General features: G+C 29.6%; 1 protein-coding gene and 1 long non-coding RNA gene across 3 annotated transcripts; both read right to left on the bottom strand.

Annotated features, from left to right (window-relative positions):
- Window positions 1–509: 509 nt before the first annotated feature.
- On the bottom strand, window positions 510–1,694 carry LOC108478645 (uncharacterized). Its single transcript, XR_001870326.2, has 2 exons — window positions 1,372–1,694; window positions 510–927 (listed from the first exon to the last, which is right to left on the bottom strand). It is a non-coding gene; the product is annotated as an uncharacterized LOC108478645 (long non-coding RNA).
- An 11,022-nt stretch (window positions 1,695–12,716) lies between these two features.
- Window positions 12,717–17,970, bottom strand: LOC108477246 (cold-regulated protein 27). 2 transcript variants are annotated; one of them, XM_017779739.2, is made up of 5 exons: window positions 17,457–17,970; window positions 15,145–15,321; window positions 14,761–15,052; window positions 13,483–13,568; window positions 12,717–13,377 (listed from the first exon to the last, which is right to left on the bottom strand). In XM_017779739.2, exons 1-5 carry the CDS (start codon window positions 17,607–17,609, stop codon window positions 13,228–13,230), a joined length of 858 nt encoding a protein of 285 aa, XP_017635228.1. In that variant the 5' UTR covers window positions 17,610–17,970; the 3' UTR covers window positions 12,717–13,227. The 2 variants fall into 2 exon arrangements, with proteins under 2 accessions (XP_017635228.1, XP_017635227.1); XM_017779738.2 differs by having other exon boundaries at window positions 13,456–13,568; window positions 17,457–17,968.
- Between the last annotated feature and the right edge of the window lie 9,388 nt (window positions 17,971–27,358).

Below are 27,358 nucleotides of genomic sequence, written 5' to 3'. Positions count from 1 at the left end.
ACAAGATGCTATGACATCAGTTGAACAATTGATTTTCAGGTAATATGTACCAAATAATGAATGGTTATATGAAATGGTTCTGTGAAATGTTTACAAGAATTGGTCATATGGAAATATATGTACAAAATAGTTGAATGAAATAATTAAGAAAATAGATAAATGAAATAAGTATAGGTACATGGAATTTAATTTATGTTAATTTTAATATGAACTATTACCGAAATAAATATACATAAGATATATGGAAATTATGGTGCATGAAATAATGATATAACGAAATGAATGATATATGCTTATGAAGAAACAATAAGAGAATAGTATGTCTCATGACATGTACATATATGGTTATCTTTGATATGTTGATACAAGGAAATTATGTAAGTAAAGACAATTATTAAACTCAAGTGTGACATGTCGAGAAAATAAGTATATCAATGTTGAATTTATATGAAATATGTACTAATATACTAACAATGTTGCTATTTGATGCTTATACAAAGGCCAAGCTGTTGATTGAATGGTAATATATTTATTTATATGATGCATTGAATCAGTAAGTATTTTTTTATTCTAGTAATGCTTCGTGTAATAGGCCCATTTCGCCCGGGCCCATTAGAATAAAAAATAGAAATTAAAAACCAAAATAAAAAAATAAAAAAACCTCAAAAATAATAAAAGTCCATTGGTCCAAAAAAGGTCCATTAGTCTAGTTACGTAAAATAACCACCCAACCCAATTACTAAAATAACTTATGACCCAACAAGCCCTAAAACCCGAAGCCCAATACACCCAAAAATTATCTCAGCATCCTGAGAATGCCAGAAGCTTCTGAAGTAAGCCAGAATGGCACCAGAAGGTTAGCCTCTCGTGAGAAATTGCCACGCTCGGCTTCCACGTCACTAGGGTCGCTCCTTCGTACGGCCGTTCCTGCAAAGAACACACGAGAAGAGAGATAACCGAATTCACAGAAGATGATAGCAATGAAAATGTAATTTTATTTTTTACTTTATTCTGTAAATCTGGCTATAAAATCCGTTGAATGTACTCCAAAAAATCTACGCACACTCTACGCATACACATACACTATACGTATATCGAATCTAGAAAATTTCAAAAAAAATTTCTGGAAAGGTGATCTCTAGTTTTTTTTTCCCTCTTTCTTTTCTGATCTATTTTTTTGGTTAGCTAGATTTCTTTTAGTATATGGATCGACACTAAGGAAAACCCAAAAATCTCTGAAATGAAGAGACTTGGGCAAGGGTCGAATGTTCTCCTCAACTTTCTTTTTCTCTATTTTTGTTTGGTTTTTGAAGAAACAAACCATGTTTTAAAGTTTTTTTTTTTAAAAAAAAAGGAGAAGGAATGATTTACCAGATCTCCATGGTAGCGAATCTCACAAGGGCTGTTAATCGCACGGCGTCGACCACTAATCGAGCATTGGCTCGTCGGCAGTGGGTCAAATGAAACCCTAGCAATTGAGGGGTTAATGGTTGCTGCTATTTCTCTAAAGTAATTAAAAATGGGTCATGTTTAAAGAAAAAGGGCTTGAAATCATCTGTAAAGCAAAATGGCGCCGTTCCAAGAGGGGGTAGGATCCGCGCGTTGACCCGCTTAGCAGGCAGGATCCGCACACCTTTGCTTAAAATGGGGAAATTGCGAGTTGGGTCCTTCCTTCTGCGCGAAGCCCTCAATTGCGTCCTGATTGCTTACCGTTTTTTAAGATTTAGCTCCAGAATTTGTGCGCTTTTTCACTTGGGTCTGTGGTTCAGCGCAAAGTTTTAGGGGTGCGGGATATTTCCAATTTCAGTCCCCGCACATTTGTGCGCATGGCACATTGACACTGTTTTGCAATTATTTTATTTGTAAATTGTTTCCTCTGTTTTAATTTTGTTTCAATTAAGTATTATCCTCATTTTTTTACTACACATACATTTTTTTACATGATTGGTTATTGATTATGATATTTCGTGTTGTTTTGATAATTGAATTTTGTTTTAAAAAGGTTATTATAATTTTACTTTCTCTTTTATTCTATCATTTTAATAGTTGATGTTTTATTTGTTATAAAATTTATTCTAGTTTATGTATATTATTAATTTCATGTTATTTTGTAATTTCTTTTGAATTCATTCACATATTTTAATGTTTTTATCCCATTTTAGAAATTCATTTATTTTATGTGCCATGTAAGTTATTATTAGGCATATATTTTTGTATTTATATTTAATCTACATACGTTATTATAATTATGTTATTTTATATATGTAGTTTTTAGTAGATTTATATCTAATTGCTATATAAACTTATTACATATTTTTTTATATAAACTTAAGTTGATTTTATAACTCATATTTAACTCCATGTTATTTAAATATACAACTATTTCAAAAAAATGTCTTCACATGCATATAACCTATATTAAATTATTTTACTATAATACATGTTATTAATTTCATATAGCTTTATGTAAATATTTTTTGTGTATACATCTTCCTTAAGGTTATTCATGTGTATAATATATTTCTTTTAAGGATCACATTTTAAATTATACAATTTACTTATTGTATATATTTTCATATTTTATTATACTTATATATGTATTATTTATACGTATCATCAATCCAAACCAATTTGTTACGTGCAAAATTATGTTTTATATTATTTGTTTTAAAGTTCTTTTATAAATTTTATAAATATACGTCACTAAATTTAGGTATTTTGTAAATATAGTTTTTACCTCTTTGTGTATATGATTATATTTTCTAGAATTTGTTATATGTATATATTTACTTAATTTTCATACATTATTAATTTCATGCTATTTTTACAAATAAATATTTCCAAATATATTCATATATACATATTTTATGAATTTGTTATGTACATTATATCCTATCATGTGTTTTATGTTTTTTTATATTTTATATGTTATTTAAACTACCATGCATATTGTCAATTTTCTTTAAATTTGTGTTTAAAATATTTGACATATTATTCAATCCAAATGATTTATTCTACAATATTCATTTCAAATAATTATATATCCCTAGCTTTCATACAAACTTGTCAACTTATGTTATGTGTCAATTAACTCATCGTTATTTTGAAAATGTCCTATACTATATTGACTTTAAATTCCATTTTATTTTGTACATATTTTGTGGATCATTTTATATTGTGCCATGTTAATTGTTGTTGTATATTATTTTTGTACTGATTGTTCACCATCCATGATTAAGAATTGGGTCACATTTTACTTAGAATAGTTGTACATAATTGTTGGATTTATTAATTGTAACTTGTTGCATCCTATTATTTCATGTTCATTAATTCTTTCCTATGCAAATGTTTCGATACAATGCATTAAATATTCCACCTATTTTAAAACAAATAAACGGGTTTTGAGCGAATTTCCAATTTTCTTTGTTGTTCAAAAATTCTGAAATAAGGCAATATCCACTATTTGGGAATTCGGAAGATCGTGCTCAATCGTGCTGGGTATGATTTTTTCGATGAACTAAATATTTGGATAACCTTTTTTATAATTTTAGTGTACGAGTTTTCAAAAGTCAAAACTCAGTCGTATTTTTAAAGGTATAAAGGATTGTATCCAATCGTACTGGGTATGATACTGCATATCTTTGAAACGAGAGAATTTTGACCGCCAATTTGAGCTATTCAAACATTTTAAAAAAGAATCATACTTTGGAAAATCTTTTCTTTAAAAAACCTTTTAGTATAAGGACAGCATCAAATCAATTTGGTACCAATTTTTGGGCGTAATGAGGGTGCTAACCCTTCCTCATGCATAACCGACTCCCGAACCCATTTTTTATTTTACATGAACCAAATTTATTTTCATGGAATAAAATTGTTTAGTAGGTGACCCAATCACACCTAAATCAAGAGATTGGTGGCGACTCCACATTTTTGTTTTCAAAAGTCGATCCCTATTGTTTTCAAAATAAAAAAGAGTTTCGACACTTCGAAACCCTGTTTCGACAACGGATACGAGTTAAGGGTGTTACAATTTAGGTAAACGAGGTCGAAAGAATAGTTTACTGAGTACCTCATAATTTATCTCGGTTTAAACGACAAGGTCGAAAGATAAGTTGTTTTTGTTGATTAATTAATTAGTTAGAGGTCGAAAGGTAATAACTAGTTAGTTAATAGTCAATTCACTAAAACCAGAGTTTAGAGTTAATTTGGAGCACTAACGTCAGTTAATCTTCTGTTTGTTTATTTGAGTTAATTTCGATTGTTGATTTGTTTTCCTTAGTTTTATTTAATTTAGGCTATTTTTGTTATCTAATTTTACTTTGGCCTTTTGTACTATAATTTTAAATTATTACTGTTTATCTCAATTAGTGTAGAAAAATAAATTTTAGTTTAGTTTAACCTCCCTTGGGTACTATCCTTGGAATATTTTTCGAAGTGTTTTCTTGTAACACTTTACTATTGACTCGTATACTTGTGAACACGTTGCTTTATTATTTATCCTTTTGTTGCAGTATTTCTAGTCCAGATGTTTGCACGTCTGACGGTGGTCACTCATATACTTTGATGTAAGTAAAAGCCTGAGTTTGAATAATTAAGGAATCAAAAGTTAGTGTATTGGGTATACAATTTCTACAGTATGTAGCATCATTCATAATAGTGAAATTAATAGCTCAAGACTTAGGTAAATGGTATCTTTTCATTAGCATTACATGGTTGATAAAAAGTAAACGTAGCCACGAGTCATTTGTCTTTGTTATGAATGACTTAATTAATATATGATAATAATTGACTTTTCATGAAAAAAGGTGTAATGATTACCATGAGATAAAATAGGATCATACTAGGAGAGTGAATTTATCCAAACAAGATTAAGGATATCCTGAGAGGGTAACACACTTATGATAAGGTCATTGGACGAGTATTAATTGAGTAATTTTCGTAATATATGTAATTAGGGAGACCTCAGTTACAATACTACTGTGAAATGAATTCATGTCTAAATGAGTTTATAATTAATAAGTGAAAAGCTGAAACTTAATTATAAACCATTTGAGCCCTAATCACATATGTCTAATCGTTCCCTTTGCTAGCTCGTTAAAATTAGAAATGAATTGCATGTTGAATCAAATGAACAAAAATTGATAGAAATGACAAAGTTAAAGAAATGGGTAACATTCATAAATGAATATGGTTTTCTCATTAAGTATGGAAATGACCTGATAATTAATTTATGATTTTTCAAATTATTAATTAATTAATTAATTGAAGCTAGAAAATGAAAATTAAATTAATTGATCTTTGTGAATTTGTTGAATGTAGAAATTTAATATATTTTCTTATAGATTCTTTTACAATAAAGTTGTTATGATTTTAACGGAATTAGAATGGGTTGGGAAAAGTATTTAATTGAAAAATTAATTAATTTAATAAATAATGTCTATTTTGAAAAATAGAAAAACATGTACCGAGTTGGATTAAATTATAAAGTGCTAGGTTAAAAGTTTAAAAAACACATATGATTGGACCCAATACAGGAGAGGCCCAAATCCTCATCATAATACATATGAGGGGAGGTACGCCCTATTAGCCGCCCCCCTCTCCTAATTCAATTAGGGGATTCTTTTTTCTATTAAATAGACATTAAATACATTTTACTAATTCAACTAGTGTTTCACTTCCTCTCCCTATAAACAGATGACACTGGTAAGGCTAAAAACGTGAATAAGTTTTATTCAACTTTGAGATATTATTATTCTACCCAAAAATAGTGAGAATTTATTTCTAAGTATAAATTTTATATTTTGGAAATAACACTTCAACCAGTTTCTATAAGAGAGATTTATTTTCTGATGAAAGTAAAGAAAATAATTTTAGGTTCTGTATTTGATTTTAATTTGTTCAAACCCACACTCAAAGCAGTTCGTGGTACGAGAATAGTGGAGAAGGTAGTTCGCATTGAAAGCCAGAAACGACAAGAATCTGTCTAGCCCAAAACACAAGTGCGATTTCGAGAAAAAGTTTATTGCTATAAATAGCGCAAATTGGCTCGATTTTCAAAAATTTAGTTTTTCGCTATGCAAGAAAATCATTTTTGAACCATATTTTTTTCAATAATAAAATCATAACACAAGGTTTACAATTAAATGCACTCTCAAAAATAACATACCTCAATTGAACAAATTAAATGTGTAATGGCCTAAATTCAAAATTATCGGAACAGTGGTTTCGTAACCACAAATCCGATTTAAAGAGAAATTTATTTCAATATTTTTGCATGAAAATTGATATGATAGGAAAATCGTATGAAAATATTGATAGAAAAATTTTACCGATTTAGTGATTAGATAGAAAAAGAAATTATTGAAGAAATTGGGTAAAAACAAGGTATCGAGACCTCTCTCTCGTAAAACCGAGTCAAAAATAATTTTATAAATATTTATGAAATGTTATTAATGTGGTATTAAAATTTCGTTAGGAAATTTTAATGTTTGGGTAGTCAATTAAATGAAAAGGACTAAATTGTAATAGGTGTAAAAGTTGCTAGAATGATTAAATGGCTTAAAAGTCTAATTAGAAAGGATTTAAAAGGAAATTAGACCCAAAAGTTATTTGGGCTGGACCGCAAGGGTATGGAATCAGCAGAAAAATTGATAAATTAAGGGTAAAATTGGAATATTGCAAAATTAACTAAATAAAACTAGGACTAAATAGGAAATATCTAGATTTCTCTTCATTTCTCTTCAATTCCAGCAGCTAAAAACGCCATAGGAGGGTTCTCTAAGCTGGTATTTCATAATTTTTGCACCAAATGAGTTAATCCTTGCCTTTTTCTTGTAATTTTTGTGTTTCTTAGACTTTTACAACTAGGTCCTACTATTAAATTCATTAATTTTTGATTTCATGGATGAAATTGAAAGTCACCATGGCTGAGTGCTGTAATTTTATGATGAAATATAATGAAATTAAAGCTTTAATTTGTTTATGAGATGATTTTATTAGGTAATTTCAATAGAAATTGATTTTTAGGACCTAATTGTGGAAATGCTTGGAATTAAAGTCTATTGCTGAAATTCTGATTCGTAAAGGTTGTAAACTAGTTTAAGGTGATATAATAAAATGTTAATTGAGAAAAATCAACTCAATTGAGAGGCTAATTGAGTAGGGACGAAATTATCATTTATTAAAAGCTTAGGGGAAAAATGGTAATAAACAGCTTGCACAAAAACAGTTTGGACAGCAGCAGTAGACTAACTTTGAAAAATCACCATAAATTGTATAAATCGAATTAGAAGATGAAAAAAATATGGAATTAAAGCTTATTAAGTCTAGTTTCTCATAGAAGAAATAGTGTAAGCAATGGATTTGTAAACTTTGAGATATAATGAATTTTGTGAGACAAGATCAGAATGAATTCGGGTTCCCCTGTTCTGACTTTGAAAAATCATAAAAAATTGAATAAAAACAATTATGGGCTTAAATTTATATGTATAGAATACTTAATGAGTCTATTTTTAATAGAAATAAACTAGAACATTATTTGAATTCTGTATGAAGAGATAATTAATTTTTAGTGAAGAAGGGTCAGAACTGTCGACAGCAGAACAGGGGTGACTTTAAAGAATAAAATGTACTTATTGGATAAACCAAAAATTCTGAAAATTTTATGGTGAAGATATATATGAGTCTAGTTTCAGGAAAAATTAACGGATCTTAATTTGGAGTTCTGTAGCTCAAGTTATAAATAATTTAGTGACTATGACTCAAGTAGACAGCTTTGAATGAACTATAAATAATAGTTGAATTATAGAGAATGTTGCATATGAACATGAAATGTATTAAATTGATAATTAAATTTATTTAGATCCAGAAGATTCAAATACGAAGCTAGATCGAGGAAAGGAAAAAGTTTGGGATTAGTAGATTTTTATTGTTTACAAACAAGTATCAAGGTAAGTTCATGTAACTTGAATTATATTCTTAAATGCTTGAGATTGTATGTTATTGATGTGAACATGATTTGAGTGTTCATTGTATGAAAATTAATGAAACATTGATATATTTGATAAAATGGGAAGAAATCCCGGTTGAATGAAAGGAAAATTTGATGGATTTCTGAAAAGGAATTGACGGTAAAAAGGATCTAGCCCGGACGGGTGATCCTATCCTGATATAGTCCTCCCGAAGAATATGTGTAAAATGGATTTAACCCGACGGGTAATCCGAATTAGGGTCTAAATTTAGCCTGGACTGGTAATTCAGATCCAAGCTCATTAGAGTAATTGTCGTTGCAGGATTTAGCCTGGTGGCAATCCCGACAATACTCTATGAGTTTATATTGCAGGATTTAGCTCGGGTGGTAATCCCATTGCAAGGTTGAGGTTCATGGAGTGTGCTCTCGAAATGGAAATGTGCGCACATGAATATGAATTGACGGACCCGAAATTGTACACTAAAAGTGTACCTCTGAAAATCCATCGAAATTCCGATAAATTCAACGGGATAAGTATAAAAAAATAACAAGGAAATGGAAATTATGATATTGATGAGCTCATCAATCATGGTATATATTATTGGTACATGGAAATTATTGTACTAACTTGAATGTTGAGTTTGTGCATATTAGGGTAATAATGCATTGAATGGATATATGGATGTTTATTGTATTGTATTGAAAATATTAGGTAAGTATAATTCTTGTTACATGAGCTTACTAAGCACGAAGTGCTTACCCCGTTTCCTTTTTCCCTGTTTTGTAGTGTTAAGAGCTCGGAGGTCGGATTTAGTCGGAGACACATCACACTGTCAACCTCAGGATTTCGGTATATAAAGAAACTTTATTTTGGAAATCAATGGCATGTATAAGCTAACAAAGTAAATGTTAACGTGAAATGAATGTAAAGTTAGCCATTAGTATGGTTAACAAACCTGGTTTTAGATATGTGATGACGTTATCTTATAAATATGCATGAATTTATCTTGAAAATATGTTGAATTGATTTGGTTGATATGGATTGGTCTCAAATTAATATTGCAGGGAAGGTTAGATATTTATAAAGGGGCTATATTGAATATAAAAAAAATTAATTCGTAAACTCCGATAATGCCTCGTACCCTCCGGCAATGAATACGGGTAGGGGTATTACAAAATGCACTTCATCTCAGTACATAAACTTATACAAGTCTCTCAAATATATAGAGTTTTTGAGACTTACTAACATAATGAAAATCTATATGAATCTCTATTAAACAATAGTTAAACTAATTGAATATAATATAATAATAACAAATAAGGTAAACAAGGCTGTTGGCAATTAAGTCTTCAACATCCTAATCTAATCCAACTTTCTCGATCCAAGGGATTAGATAGATGTGATACAATTTAATCCAATTCTTTAGACATATTCTCAAAATGATATGATCTAGATTGATGGATTAGATACAATCCACAATATTAGCACAACCCAAAAATTTGATTCAATAAATTGCCAAGCACATAAATATGGAAACAGGCCAATCTATCACAGTTCTTCAAGAAGTGGGTACTTCCTTAAGCACATCTTAATCATTCCGTATTTTCAAAATTACAAAATACCAATGCATTAAGTAACACAATGTACCAGTAACAGCCCAACCAAACAAGACCTTTATTTTCTTAGATTTTTTCAATGACAATAAAATCTAATAGCAAATAAAGTCTTAAAATTTTTAGCGATTGAGTTTGACTCTTATGTATATAGATTCTCCCTCTAGATTGAAGTCACACCATATGTGACCGATTTTAATATATTATGATAATGAAAGGAATTATTTATAATTTAAATTGTAACTATGATATCATGTATAAACTCTTTAAAAAAGTAACGATAAAATTTAATATGTTGAAAATAAAGATGAAGATGTGCTCGTGTCACGGGGCTAGCTCTTTCGTCTCGCGGTCCATGCGACCTTAGGCAATCTGTTCGTCCAAACTCGCCTAAGTCAGCCTTTACTCAAGTAAGGATTCCTTAAGGATTCCTTAAGAACTCCTCTAAGGCACCAATTTGTAGAGCGGAAGTGATTTATGCCAAAAGAAGCTTACAAAGAACAATAGAAAGAGCACACACAAGATGTTTGAGTAAATGCTCTCAATATTCTCTTATTCACAAAGAATAATGAAACAATGAATGGAGTGAGTACAAATGAGGGGAATGCTCTCTATTTATAGTTGAGCTCCCTCAAAACCGACGGTCAAGATACGTTTACATCGACGGATGAGATTAACCATATCCCTTAATTTTAGGGATTTACAAGATATGTCATATCAAATCTAATATAATCTTTACAAGATATGATTCCCTCAATCTTTTAAAATTAGTTACCAAAATAGCCTAAGTTGTCATATTTTTATTATCGGGCCAACCAGGCTTTAATCTAACAAGCTTCTCCAACAGGTTACCGAATCGGGCCAGTTCTTGCAGGCCAAATGATCCCCATCTACACAATAGACCTCTATCAGATGCATTTGGTGCAACGGTCACGGGTTTTGAACTGGGGCCCGTGACACTTGGACTTAACTCATCTTTAAAACAAGGTCAAATTATGTTATTAGACATTATACTTTGCGTAAATTGTGGATTTAGTACTTGTACTTTAACTTGACCATTTTTAATCCTTACACTTTTAAAATTTAAAAATTTTAGTTCTAACCAAATGATAACTATTACACTCGTTAAGTTAAGTTTTATTATTTTTAATTTTGATGTGTCAAACATATTACAACATATATAATGCTACGCTTGTTTACTTTTTTCATATATTACGAAAAAAAAATCAATTAATAGATTTAAGTTTATCGATGGTATTAAGATTAAAATTCTAAAATTCAAAAAATATAGCCACTAAGAAGATTTAATTGGTAAAGAAGAACTAAATATATAATTTTATACATAATACAAGGTTAATAACATAATTTAACCAAACAAATTTAACTATTACCATAAAATTAGGACTAAAATTTCAAAAATATAAAATCTAAAATTAATCAAATTAAAATATATATATTAAATTCACAGTTTAGAGTCTAATAAGGATCCCCTTTACCCCTTTTCAAGTCATTTTTATACCTTCAAATTTTGAAATTCAAATAATCCAATTCTTATTCAGAATTTTCTTAAACTGTCTAATTTCAAGGCCATTAGGTGGACACTCAATTAATATTATATTTTATTCAAAGGGGTATCCCTAGACAAACAGCTATTTGCTTAATTGGATCTGGAAAATACACATATACTATTTGTTATTTGGCTTTCAATCTCACATAGATGTCAAATTGCTAATCATGGCTTAACAATCCATACGCAACCCAACTAGCTTTTGACTTTCCTTTGCTTTTAAGTTTAGTTTGCTCAAATCATCCTTCTAACATCTAAAGAAGATAAGGACAAAGAAGCCAGTGGTTGGCCAAAAGAAAAAACAGGGCTAGTGGCACACAGCAAAACAGCATTTTCATTTTATATAATGAACGATTTCTTTTATCGGCCGATAACAAAAATATACCAAACTAGCAAATAACAATTTGAAAGATCCTGAAGAGCTGGTCAATGATAAGAAATGGATCAAACCAGCATAGGAAATAGGAATTTCAGGCTTTATATATATAAATACTCACTTTTAATTATTTATAAAAATGACTATCTTAAAAATTATATACGTAAATAATCTATTTTAAACAGTAAATTTTAGTGTCGCGTTATTATTAGCGACATCACCCATCACAATCATCTAATGATTGGCCCATAAAATTAAAAAATAATTTTTTTAAGTGTCACTGTTGCCATTAGTAGTACTAGTGTGTATTTATAGATCCACTTAAAAATACTGATATTTTGAAAAAAAAAAATCATATTTTAATGGATGCTATTGCTACTATTGACGGCACCAATGTTTTTATTTCAAAAAAATGAATATCAGATTAAACCACCGTTACTATTGGTGTCACCAGACTTCTTTTATTTGAAAGTTTTTTTCCCTTTTAGTGTTTTTCTATTAACAGATTTTAATTGTATTAATTAATTGTGTTAATGCTAGTTAATCCATTTATCTATCAGTTTTTTTTTTCAACTTTTCTTCAATCTCTCATAATATTTTACTTTTCTTAGAAGTTTTTCATTTTTCCTTTTATCAAGTTTTTCATTTTTCTTTTATCATTCTAGATTCATCTTTATCACCATCGAAGTTTTTCAAGCAGAGTATATATCATTTTTTTTTTTTTTGTTCTCATGCTTCTTCACTCGACAATGAAAATACCATTCAAATTTTTTTGACAAAACATACACTGCTAATGGCATCGACAAGACCAAAAAGAATTCAACATTCTGTTAAAAAGCCACCGATGCCGCCAATAACAACGGTCACCAATCTGACACCCATTTTTTTAAAACAAAAACACTGGTGTCACCAATGACAACGGCGACACCCTTTAAACTATATTTTTTTTTCCTTTTTTGCTTTTTTCCCCATAATATCAGTATTTTTAAGCGAGTCTACAAATACACATATTGGTGCCACCAATGTCAAAGACGACACCCAAAAAAATCTTTTTTTTTTAATTCCACGAGCCAATCATTAGGTGATTATGATGGGTGGTACCGCCAATAGCAATGGCGGCACTAAAGTTTAGTATTCAAAACAGGTCATTTATGTACGTGATTTCAAAAATGATATAAAGTTTTGAGTGATTTTTATAAAAAAGCTAGAATTTCAAGCGTGTTTACATTTACAATATGTTACATCAAGATTCTGAATTTATATGTTCACTACGTCAAAGTAAATGGAATTTATACATCTCAGAGAAACAAACATACAGATTAGACATCAAGGACTAACATCACTAAAACCTGCGTGCATATTGCATTCCCTATCCTCTATATCTATCCATTGTGCCTATTTGTATAAACAGGTTGGCGATAGTCAACCACTTCGGATTGAACAACAGATGTTGGTTAGCATGCAAGTTTAGGTATACCTAAATTGTAAATTTGTAATGCAGATCCATAAAAAAAAAGGGTTTTACTTAAATCTATGTTAGATCTTACGAGTGCACACAGTCACAATGTCGTGCCCACCAAGTGGTATAGCCATTAGAAAGACAATCACCGGAAATCAACTCCTGCTGCTGTGTTCTCTCCCAGAATTCTTCTTCAAACAGGCAGCAAATAAAAACTGAATTTGTCTCCATCGTTTAGCAATTTAACTCTCCCTTAGAAAGCAATGTGTGTCAGACTTTGGGCTGGTCAAGCTTTCTGGGTGATCTGACAGTAATTTCTTTTTCCCTCTTTTTGCCGATATATTGCTGATTATCGAGTCATCTATTGTATGTAAATTGCCAACTGGGGCAACCTGAGCAAGAGATAATGTGAGATTCGATCTGATAATCTCGTACAGAAGTTGAGGTTACAAAGTTAAATTTAAAATTACTTGACTATCACTAGAAGCATCACGCACTGTCATCATCTTCATGCGTTTTGCCCCGGATGCATAACTGATCTTTTCTCCATGGTCTTTAGCCACAAAATTCTGATCTGAGACCTCTATAAAAGATCAAATACTTAAATTAAACAAAAGATAAAGCAACCAAACCACATCAACCGAAAAAAGGTTGAAAATTTCTCAGGGGACAAACAAAGTAATATAAACAAGATCCTCCCAAAATTCCAAGCAAAAGGAAAGTGTCCAGATGGCAAGAGAGTTCTGAAGTCACAGAAAATAAGAACTGATCTACCAGAATAAAGGAATCATTAACAGGTACCGGCTAGTGGCTACCATAGAAGGAATTAGAGATGCTTAATCACAAGTCACTAGGATGATTTCTCATAGTAACCCACTTGGACACCCGACATAATATAGGTATATATTACATATCTACTGCTAACCCCAATTAAATATAAAGAACTTCAAATCCTCTTGAGTACTTCAACCCATGTTCTCCATCTAATCACTCTTATTTCACGAAAGCATTTTAATCCACACTGGTGGTTGGTTGCATGATGCTAAACACCTCACTATTATCCTGTCATTTCTTTTATAAGCTTATATTCATCCTGAACTTAGTGAGAAATTTTGAACTGCCTAACACTTGGTAGATAAAGCAAGGCTCCTCCAGCAAACCATTCATAAAAATTCACTTTTAACTTAGTACTGCAAAACCTGGTCATGGCATTACATTCCTTTCAGCCTGATCTTACTGGAACACAATTCCCTACATGGCATCTCCCCAATTTAAGTCTGTTAGGATGGAGTGTAGTGTGGGCCACCCCTCTATATCACATGTACCTCCCAGCCAAAGAAGTACTTCGTCCATTCCATTCTAATCCAACAAATAACATTGTCTGCAAGTCCTCTTCCTTTGTAATCCATCATTAAAGCTACTAGTGACAAACAATCAAATATAGGCAGTACTGACAAGACTTCAAATATGTGAAGATCAAGTTGCTTTTACCAATCATGCATAGACAGACAGGCCTTCACTGGCGTTATACCATTAAGTCAGTAACATAATCCAAAAGACTCATTCGTGAAACATTTCCATCAAAATATACTAGGAGAAGATGCTTGTCTGCATAAAGCTCCAGGAACCAAAGCGTGCTCACGAAAAATTGAATGCATAGACTCTAAGCATGCACAAGTTACTATGAAATATGGAAACTCTTAATAGAGGTGAATAAAGGAGAAAAGAAAAAGAGGAAAACATACTAACAGATAGAAGCTTTTAATTATATTTACCAGCAGTGCAGCTATCCAAGCTGTGATTGCAGGAATTAACAATGGGATTGTGCTTTGAATTTACTGCTGATTTGCAATAGAAGTTTGTATTACTTCTCGAGTAGATTTCATCATTGGGAACCGAAATTTTTCTTGGAACAGGAAATGTTATTGAGCTGCATTTTCCAGCAGACCTAAAATGATGTAACCATGGACTTCCCAGGACAGCACCAGAATCAGCAGTGCTTTCCAATAAAGGGTCATTGCTCTCATAGTTTATCTTCTGGCCACAGCCATCTTGTAGGATAGAAAACTGAAAAGATAATGAAGATAAATTATTGAAGCAAGGCAATTAATTGAGATGACATCATAACATGAAGCTGTCAAGCAGATTAGGTCTCTGACCTGATGAGAAGAATTATGTCCTGCTGGCTGTTGGGGGAACAGACATGGCTCTCGCATTCCCACTTGTGGGTGACAGCCATGCAAGCTCTTAGAATAATGCAACTGCTTGACAAATGATGCTTCTAAGGAATCAAGATAAGTGTTGTGCTTTTCATTTGTCCAAACCATAGTTTGTCCCTGTAAAGTTAGAATTCAAATTAAAAAATGAAAAGAATAAGGCTGAACCACTAGGAAAAGATAGCCCTACAATAAAAAGAAAAATTAAACACAACTTATTGCTGGCAGGGGAAAAATTTAACCATTTACATAAGACTAATTACTAAAGAAAAGAAAGGTTTCCTACAACAAGAGGACAATCTTTAACTTACCATCCAATCCTCAGGGACTCCAAATAGCTGAAGTATGATTCTACTAGGTTCTAACCAATCGTCCTGACCTTTTAGGATATCTAGGATACATTTTATTATAGAAACAGATGGCAAAGGTACTGACAATACTTAAACCTAGGTTGGAAGAACTAGTTGATGCCAAGAGGATATTGCAAAACCAACCAAAGGAATCCAGAATTGCAATACTAAAAACTACATCAGGAAGTTAGAGATGACTGGACAATTAAAGCTGCTGGTGAGAAGTCTATTGATAGAAAACAAAGAATTAACAAGACATATTTGAGGCATTCTATAGGGTACCTAACAACCACCAGCAGAATCCCATCATATATGCCAAATGGAATAAGGAAATGGAAATGTTTCACATTGAGGTCACTAGAGCCTGCTGCAAATATAGAGGGAACTAGATTCCAAGGGCCATAAACAAGTATGCACTTTTTCTTTCTCAAAAGGGAAAATAACAGATCTCTGTAACAACACAGTGAACCATAGAAATAGCAAGGAGGGGTAGGGTGGGGACCAATAATAGATAAATCAAGTCAAACGAGTTTAGTAATCACTTAATCCAAGTGAAAACCTTCTACTTCCATTAAGGGTATCTTAATACACTTGGTGAATCAAATGCTTAGCCTTGGACAAAGAGAATGGCGTACAGGCTATTTTCCCAAGATTCTAGCATTTTAGCCTCAGTAATGAGGAATACCCCAGAACATCCACCAACTTTTTGGCTCAAATACCATTTTATTTGCATTACCTGTTAAGAAAGATGAGATACTTGTCCAATGGTAAATTCTAATACAAACTTAAGATTAATTTAAACAAAAGTTTCTGAAACATAAAAGAACAGGACAATGGATGAAAATGGTATGCCAAAACTACCAGAGTCACAGATCAATCTGCAATAGAAAAATGTAACCAATTCTATCTAGATAACTGGAAAATAGACTTTAAAACTTCCTTCCAGCCTTCCACTCCACTATTAAATTATTAGAAACTAAATCTTCTGTTAGAAAGAAAAAGAAAAATGAACTCCAAATTACAAAGTAAGACACCTTCGATTGTTCATATTATAATATTTCCAACATGCATGTAGAGGGAATAAAGAGTTGCTATGTTCTCTCAAGTTCTTTTCAGTATGCGAAATCACAGCCAGGTAGAAATCCCCAGATTGGAGCTTATCACCTTTGCTTTGCTGGCTGCGGTTTGAAATTACATCACATTTTTCATTAATAATAAGGGGAAATTTCTCTTAAAGTTTTCAGTAGGAATTGCTTCCAAGTTCCAACAGTTTTATCCCTACGAATATATCAGCAAGCATGAGGATTATGAGACACCAAACCTTTCAGTAGTTTTTTGTAGGTGCATAAGAGTCATGTCCCTATAACCTCTAAAATTTTGAGAGATAAATGGGACTGTTATGGAGAGAGTTGATTGTACTACGACAAATACTGAATTTCCATTTCTACTCTCCAAAAACCGTGAAGCGTGCCAAACCATTAAGATTTATAAAAACTGAGATTATCAATAAAAGATCAGTAGATTCAAAATTTTATGCAACTCAAAAGAACTCAACGGGTGACTGTCACTTCCAAAAACAGGATTAGTTTAAATGCTTTTATCATGATCTTCATTTTTAACGACAACAAAATCATTATTGGGAAAAAAAATTGAAAAAGAATAATATCAATTGCAACTTTCTTCTATGAAGAGATCTCATCAACCCTCTAGTTTTCCCTAATTTGATTTTCTAACTGAAAATAGAGGCTTCACTAATTAAGAAAAAAACAAATTTTCAGCAGTCAAAACAATATTATAGAATTATCATATCACTAATAACGAAATACTAAAATTTGTTGGTGAAGAATAACACATGCAAATCCATAATTCAAATTTTTAAAGAAATCAATTAGAAAGGGAAATTACCAGTTGTGCAATTGGAGTAGGATCTCTGAAGCTTTCAATGGTGACACCAGAATCAGAGAAGTCCAAGTTGGTTTGAGTCAACTCAGGTACGCAAGCTTGAGGATGCAAAGACGGAGCCGGAAAGGGAAAATTCTGGCAGAGGTTATCTCCCATTGTGACTTTCTTTTCTTTTGTTTCAAATTTTGAAAAAGGAAAATTTGATCCCTCAATTTAGCAGTAGAAAATGGAGAGAGGCGGTGTTGAGGTGGCCAATAAAGGCTCCACATGGAGATACTTTTACACGTGTCAATACATCACGTAAGTGCCACATCATCAAGAACGATAATATCTTTGGCGAATGTCAACCAGATATTTATTTTTCTTCCGCGCGCCCCCTTCAAGCTGTGCGAATTGGAATATTTGATGACCCGCATCTGGGGTTTACGCGCTGTTAGTTCTTACCTTCTTTTTTCTTCTTTCTGTGCCGGCAATTTTGCAGATTTCCCTTCTGACTCGACGAGCGTTATACACTGTATTTGGACTAATAATTAATTAAAATATTCTTATAAAAGAATAATTAAATAGTATATTTTATTTGGGTAATTAAAATTATTAAAATAACTTTAGCCATTTTTATTTGGAAACAAAAACATTAACTATAATAAATTTTATAACTATATTCTTTTCATAAAAATAGAATTATTATTTTTAATTATATTTCATGTTCGTTTTCTGAAAAGTTTATGTTCAGTATTTATATTTGCCCATCCTAATAATATCGCTCCAAAATTTAAACCTAGATCCTTTTATTGGGAATACAATGTGTCTTACAATTATACCCAACCACTTATTGATTACTTAAATAAAATTCTAAACGTACTATTTATCACTTAAGCAATATTAAAGTTAATTATGTTAATTAGTTATTATTTTGCATTAATTGTGTAAAGTAACACTATATTGTATGTTAAAAATACTTTAATTATTATTTGAAATCTTTTATTATAAAATTTGAATAAATAAATTAATATACTTTAATTATATCCAATAATTCAAATAAGAACTATTATTTTATGCTAATTACTACAATTAAAAAATAATATTTAAAATTTAATTAAATATTAAATACGTAAAATTACATACAACGCATGTGACAAAACATGAGTTTGGAAAAACTTTTGAACTAATGAAAATATCTTTTAATAGAGTTATTACTAGAATAAAATATAAAAAATTGTAATAATTATAATTATAATTATAAATTTATTTACAATTATTAGTTAAAATTTTGATGTAAAAATTTATGTTACTTTTATTTTTAAATGTGCTGATTTCATTGATGTAAAAATAAAACTATTACTCGAATAGAACTAAAAGCATCTTAATTATCACTTAATTAATATTAAAGTTATATACTAATTAAAATTAAATTTACCTTTATAATAACATTCTAGACATATTCAATTAAGTAGTATCTAAGAAAATTACTGAAAAAATGGAGATTATTAGCATCAATAAATTAAAATAATTTAAAAAATGAAGCATTAAAATAATGGTTCTTTAAATAAGCAATATTGAATCATATTCAAACAACAATGACACTGGAGAATGATCGAACGTTAGTTTAGTTTATGATGAGAGAATATAATATTATGATATTATTTTTAAATTTTTTATAAATTATTTATACTGTATGAAGCAAGCACTCTTAAAACTGTTTCTTATTATTTGTTTGGTGCAGGCGTAAAATGTATGGTAGGTATGGAGTGTGTCTCGTATTTTTAGGTCAAACCAGAGTCAAAGCAGGTTTGACATCACGACGAGGAAGCTCATGACGTCTCAACGACGTGACGAACAACATCACTACGAGATGATCACAGCGTGCAACAACGCGACGTGTTCCCCACAAAACCAAATTTCTTCTCCTAGTCAAACTCTAATGACTCTAGGGATATTTTAATCATATTAGCCTATGAATTTTAGCCTATAAAAGGGGTCTTTAGTGAAGTCTCCTTTTGCCCGAGATTTTTAATCCTCTTAATTGAAGGAGTTTTTCTACGTAAATATTTGTGTGTTTGATATTCTCTACTTTTCTTATTTGTCATTTATTCAAGTTTATCCACAATGATATGTTTGTTTTTAAAAATGTCAAATTTCAAAAATTATTTTTAATCACTATTATCAAATGTGTTTATTAATTTAGTGTAAATATATTTTCTATTTATCATGAATTATTATAATTGTTGCATGATGTTTTACCTTTTTTTCACATTAACATTATACTTTATTTTTTATATGGTTTGAAATTTGTATATTATTTAAACATTAAGAGAAATTATCATTATTGATGATAGATAACAATAATTAAAAATACGTAATTTTAAAATTAATTAAAATTAAATGCGTAAAATTTTAAACGGATAAAAATACCATTTATTTTCTATCATATTACTAATTTGACATTTAAAAATAATTATAATAAGTGATAATAACAATATTTACCGCTGTACTTTAACAAAATTATCAATGCAATGCCTGCACTTGTAATTTATCCAATTTGATAGTATACTTTTTCTTCCGTTTATCATTATGGTACTCCAATCTAAAGGTATCAATTTCAGGAGAAAATGTGAGCCAATTATAGAGTGGCATGTGGCAGTGGGCCATAGAGAAAAAGGTAAATGATCAAAACTTAGAGACTTGCTAAAATTTTCCCGGTCAAAATAATTTTTAAAAAAGTAAATAAAATAAATATATGATAAATTAATGGGATTTTAAAGATGAAATTGAATCATTTAATAGAAAATCTTTAAACAGATGAAGACACATAAGTGTATAAATTTAATAGAAATAACTTATTTCAATTTATTTTTCTTTCTGGGTTTTTTCTCTCTAATTTTTCATCCTTTCTAAAGATGACCATTGATTAATGATTCAAAGGATTAAGTCTCACAATTCTTCAAAGCACTAATCTATCGTTAATTATGTCTTGTATTGAAAAGCATGAGTATACAAACTAAATTAAAATTTCTAGTTTTTAATGAGGCTTGATCAAACGGTTACAACCTCTTCATGTTGTTTTTTAATCACAATCATTGATTCAAAAAGAATCTCAGAAAGGGTTTGTTTTTTTATTTGGTTGGTTCTTAAGCTGCGTCTCCTCAGTAATGCTAAGAGGGTTAAAAGAGGTTTAATAGTCTTCATGTTCTATATGTGGATTTCATTCGAAAGACATTCTTCACGTTCTCAGATATTATAATGTAGCTAAAAATGTTTGGAGCCAGGTCATAACAGGTAATCGATTAACGATTTTTTTCTCTCTTAATATACAAGACAGGATCCTTTCTAATGTGCAAGATGCTTCTGTGATCCCGAAGGGAGGAACTAGCTGGGCTTGTCTCTTTAGAATTTTGATTTGGTATCTCTGGAAGAATCGTAATCTTTTTATTTTTCAAGGTCATTCTTGGAGTACTTTGAGAGAAATTGTCAAAAGCTCATACTATTGGGCTACCCAATGCTTTTTGCCTTCTAGAGATGTTCCAAGTGGTGGTTTTGTTTTTTCCTTAGAGGAGTAGGCTTTTGGTTCTAAGATCTTCCTTAATACGGATGGAGCAATGCGATTGGATTCCGGAAATACATCTACTGGGGGGTTGCGAGAGATATGAATGGGGAGTGGCTTTTTGGTTTTAACCGATACCTTGGAAAGTGCTCGATTTTCGATGCTGAACTTTGGAGCATTTTTGAAAGTCTTAAGCTTGTTCAACGAAGAGGTCATGATAGTGTAATAATACTTTCGGACAGCCTGGACGTTGTTCGAGCCATTCAAGGAAGTACTTCATACACATCAAACTCTGCCTTGATTTGGCGAATTCAGAATATTATTTCTCAGGAGAAACTATGGTTATTGTGTTACATTCTCAGGGAACAAAATCAAGTTGCTGATTGCATGGCAAAAGAAGCTTTATCCTCTAGAGTTGATTTGCAATTTTTTGAACTTCCTCTATTATGGTAGGTTTTTTTTTAAACATTTCGGATGTAATTAATTAGTTATTCATGTTTGTTTTCATCAAAAAAAATCTCACAAAATCTCATTATAATAATATCTGTGGTTACCATTTTTAATATTTTTTTATTTTTACTTTCTATGTTATTATATATACTAAAATTCCATGACAACCTTTTGTGGGTGAAAATATATATTTTTGTAAATGATTATAATAAAATGAATTGAAATTATATAAAATAAAATTTAATTAAATAATTATTATCAAAATAAAAATTCTAAATACCCTAATTATATTTTATTTTTACAATTTTAATTTTTTATATCACTTTAAGAAAAATCATAAAATGAAATATAAAAAATTAAAATATATTTATTTAAAGAAATTAAAATTGGTGAAATTGTGGGGTCCTGATAAGTGAAAAACTACTCATAATTACTTTGGGATATTCAAAAATTTTGAAATTGTTATTTAAGAAAAATCACGTACCACCTGAGAAGTTTTTGAAAAAAACAAAAACCATGGATACCATCTACGTAGAAATTATATATTTAGAATATATTAGATACTATGATATTAAAATGAAAAATTAGATTAAATTATGAGTAAAATAAAATTTAAACATATAAATACATCAAATTAAGAATATCAAATGTATTACAATTGTATAGTCATCAATCTTAAATTGATGTCTAGGCGACTTATGACCCTAATTTAATTAATAACATTATCAATATATACAATTGGTTGAGGTAATAACATATGCATAATAAAATTAAAATAAACAAAAAAAATTTAAGACAAAGTCTTGGTTGAGTAGTAAAATTAAAATTTTAATAAATTTAAATGTCATATGTTCAAATCCTACTATATGCAAATTTTTATTTTTAGAAAAATAAAAGACTAAATCACCTTATAATAATATAACTTATTTAAAATACGGAAGGATATTTTTTGTAATTGTCCTAGATGTACAATTTATGAAGGTAATAAAGTGTGCATAATATAATTAAAATGTATAAAAATATAAAAAATTTAGTTGAGTGGTAAAGTTAATTTTTATAGACCCAAATGGCATATGATCAAATCCTACCATATGCAATTTATATTTATTGGTTTAATTTTAAAAATAAAAGACTAAAGTACCTTTATATAATATAATTTTTTAAATACAAAAAATATTTTCATAATTTCTTTAAATGAGTTGATGTCTGATTAATTAATAATACGAACTCAATTAAAGATTTAAATAATAATATAAATACAAAAGGTCAATTAAGAGAAAAAAATCCTCCGTTTGAAAATTTGAATTTGGATTAAAATATGAATTTAAAATTTTAAATCTAAATTTTTGTTTGAATGTGGAATAAAAATGAATTTAGATTTATACAAATCCAACTTCATTTGAAAAGAGACCAAATCCAACTATTTGGTACTTGTAAGTGCATAGTTTTTGTTTTGATAATGATATACATCAGTTATATATATATATATATATATATATATATATATATATATATATTAATTATATGCAAATATAAAATATAAAATTATTACTTAGATTCAATAATTTAATTTAATGATTATATTTTAGTGTTTTTCTAAATGTGATTATAAAAATAAAAATAATTAAAATATTAAAATTAATTTAAAATATACAAATTAATATTGGTTAGAATGAACTAAAATACACTAAAATTTTAATTAGAATAGAACTTAGACTACTTAATATCGTTTTATAATCTATATTGACCAATACATCTAAAATAATTTATTATAAACTTTGGTTCATTTTTCTTGTAAGCTTGTACAAGTGTTGATGAGATAAATAGAAATTTTAAAGAAAAAAAATAAACATGATTCATACACAATGGGATTTAAACTAAAATAAATTTAAAGAAATACCACGTATGATTTACACAAAATGAGACTTGAAGTTAGCATTCGAAATCCCAAAATAATTTTCCTAACACAACCAAAGCTTCTTTTGGGAAATTTCTTAGATTTTAAAGGTTAATGTTTATGTTAGGACATATTTCACAATAATAAATTCAAGAGTAAATTAGTGATATAGTTACTCATGTATGGTTTAAATAATGTTTTGATCACTAAATTTTAAAAATTACAATATGGTCAATAAGAGTATCTATTTGTTACGTTTTGGTCCTGAACTATTAATTGTCATTAACAGTGTAATGATAAATTGATGTTGCTGTTAATAATATTTTTATTATTTTTTCTTTCCCTCCTTTATACATCAACTTTATCTTTTTATATGTTTTCTCCCTTTCTTTTCCTCTATTATTTTGCTCCTTATTCTTTTCACAGGCTCCTAGAATGATTTTTCTTTGATGAAAAACTAATTTCTTTTATCATATATGAAACAATTCTCTCTTTGAATAAACTTGGCAGTTCATTGATGATAAGCTTCTAAGCTCTACTAGAGAAATTACAAATCTAGACGAAGAGCTGATTGATCTATAGAAAAAAATTTGGTAGATCACACACAACATTAATTGTACATGGAAATATATATATTCAAAACTCGCATCATATCTGCCAACTATACTAACAAAGTTGAAAGACGTAAAAGGAAAAACGATAAGTATTGTCAATTAAAGAAAATGAGGTCTAAGTGATTAGTATACCAATCTCATTGTAAAATGAAACTCTCTTTTTAACACTTGTTGCTTGCACCAAGACTTTTGTAAAACAAGAGATACCCAATATCAGTATTACTTGAGAACTCTTGGGTTGACCCAAAAAATGTTTAAACCATCAACTATCAATGATCTTCATGTTTTTCAATATAAAAAAATAACTAGTGACATGGCTTTTCACCAAGCTAGCATAGTGGCCATGTTTAGGTCCACTTTTCACATGAACAACTACAACAAATAAGGAATACTCCAAATCAACATCTTTCACAATGTTGCTCAATTAGCTCAAATGGAAATGTAACATCCCAAAAATTTCGATGTTGGAATTCATATTGTATTGGTAATTGAGTAAATAAAATTGTGAGTAAGAGTATCAGTTAAATATTATTTATTTATTAACTAAGTACGATATTGGGGAGAAATATTGAAATTGAATTGAAATATTAGTAATAAAATAACCTATGGACTAAGTTGTAGAAGAAAGAATAGAACGCCCCTTTCCCAACCCGATCATCAGGTCAAAGCTACAGAATGCTACAGTCGAAAATAGAACAATTACAGACATTTAAATTCTATCATTTCAATCATTTAGTACAATTTAAAACCTTTCCCGAGTCATATTCAAGCTTATACAAGCTTTAAAGTTGAGCCGTGTCTAACAAGGACCAAACTGCAAATATTTTAAAAGTTTAGAATGATGTAATGACGTAAGGGAGTTCCTCGTCACAATGTGACAAACTGACTTGGCCTTGTTACGACGATGGGGTTCCTTGTCACGCCATTTCCTGAAGTCCCAAACTCATCACGATGAGCTTTACACGATCATGACGTAGACCATATTTTTGGTGCAAATTAGACCTTTGATACCAAATCACTTGACGACCTAAACCACAAACCATATAGGTGCAAAATTGCACAACTTAACTTGAATAAACCAAACAATAACACATGCCAAATAATTCATGTAATCATTTCTAAAATCAACAAATGCATCATGCTTTAACTAGGCACCTTTGCATATCAAACAACTTTTAAAACTCAACCTATTCCATGCCATCACATTATCACACAATCTTTCATTCAACAAACTATCATGCTTAAACCTTATATCAAGATCATACCATAATAATAAGCCACATTCTTACCAAATATACTAACTCAACATAATAAACATTATTATGCATTTCTCATATATATACATAAGCATACAAATGTTCTAAAACTAAAGTTTATAAGACTCCTACATACATGCCACATAATCAAATTAAAAGTGTTCAAAATTCTACCGAAAATACGGTCGGATAGTGTGAGCTTCGTAGTGATCCGATCGACAAGTTTCACAAATAGACAAACTACAGAGAAAGAAAAAAATTAGGTAAGCATTTTGAATGCTTAGTAAATTCATAGGTACAAAAATGGTAAACTTACCTTGATATGCAAATAAATATATATCAACTAAGTACTTGGTAAAATTGACCTAACATAACAATCACAACATCAATGTGAGCCTTAGTACGCAATTAACCATATAAGGTACAATTTGTAAACGTATTAAAGCACATTGCTCATGTAATCATCACAATTCTGCAATAATCAAACACAAATTAATCATATGTTTATACAGATACTCTCATCTATACTTTATTTGAACATTACTTATTTTACATATTAATTCAATTACTCATTTCGTGCTATTGGTATTACCTACTGAAATTCAGTAAACAAACTCATATCATTTCGTTATCGATTCATAATTTGCATTAACTGTTTAGTCCTATGAACTCTAGTAAATCAATTTGGATACATAGGTAACTACACCACACCAGAAAGCACCGTAGTGTTGAATAAAGGCGCTTAAGTGCAAACAGAGACATTGAAGTGCAATCAGAGACATCGAAGTGCTAAATAAAGATTTAATTTCACTATAAGTTTGATTCTCATTCTATCGATCTCAATATCATAAATCAAGATATCATTTCATACATAGAATAACATGATTCGTCTCAATTCCAAGTGAATTTCACAATTTTACCAAGTGACACTATTTTCAATTTAGTCCTCTACCTTTTTAATAAATCAAATTCATACCAATACAATGCGATCAATTATAATAAGCTATTAATTCATTAAATTTCTTAAATTTAAATTCATCATATTCAATTTATCGGTCAATTTATCATTTTTTTACGATTTAGTCCATATCTCACATTTTGTACCAAATTGCAAACAGTTTAAAATTACTATTTAATATACACAAATTCATAATTAAATTATATAAAAATTTAAATACAATCAACCATATGGACTTACCAGAAAAAAATAACAATTAATGGCATCTCGAGGACTACTATGCAAATTTACCTTTTTCGCGATTATCAACGGTTTGATCCAAATCTTGATCTATACTATTATTCAATTCAATTTATCAATTCAAAATACCTTATAAAAACCTAATTTAATCATATGTTAATTCAATTTCATTTTTCAAAAGCTCCCTATAATGTTGCATTTTATTCAATTTAGTCCCTAAAAGCGAAATAGCTATAACCTTCATATTTGAGCATCGATTTACAATCTAATTTCAATCACATCCTTCTGTAGTCCTCTGTTATCTATAATTATAGAAATTTAACATAAATTTCAAAATTTACACGCTTTAGTCCCTATGTTCAAAGACTAACAATTAAACTGTATAAACTAGTCATTTTTCATATCTAAGCTTAAAATTTAACAAACACAAAAAATTTCAAGAAATCATCAATGGAAAGTTTTAAAAACTTTATAAACAATTTTACAAATTGGTAGACGGGTTAGCTAAATCAAGCTCCTGAGACCTTAAAAACATAAAAATTATAAGAAAATGACTTGGAGCAAATGTTGAAAGCATAAAAACCCTATTTTTATTTATTTTTTCATGAGGTTGGTGAAAAGTAAAAATGTTTTGTTTTATTTTATTTATTATTTATACTTTGATTAATATATAATAAATCATAATTAACCTTAATTAACTCAGCCTAATGATGATTAACAAATTTTGATGGATGAAAGTTATCATTCACCACTGTTTGGTTGTTTAAGAAAGGTCTAATTACTCAATTGGTCCTTCAATTAATTAAAAATTCATAGTAATTAATTTTTAGCACTTTTACAATTTAGTCTTTGTACCTTAATTAGTCACTAATTTGACAAAATTACCGATTAAAAATTTAATTCACCTATATAATAACTTCATAAATGCTTAACAAAAAATATTTACGAG

The sequence above is a fragment of the Gossypium arboreum genome, chromosome 12, assembly GCF_025698485.1.
Source record: "Gossypium arboreum isolate Shixiya-1 chromosome 12, ASM2569848v2, whole genome shotgun sequence".
Lineage (NCBI taxonomy): Eukaryota > Viridiplantae > Streptophyta > Magnoliopsida > Malvales > Malvaceae > Gossypium > Gossypium arboreum.
Note: the sequence above shows the minus strand (reverse complement) of the source record. Positions and strands in the feature narration are given on the sequence as shown.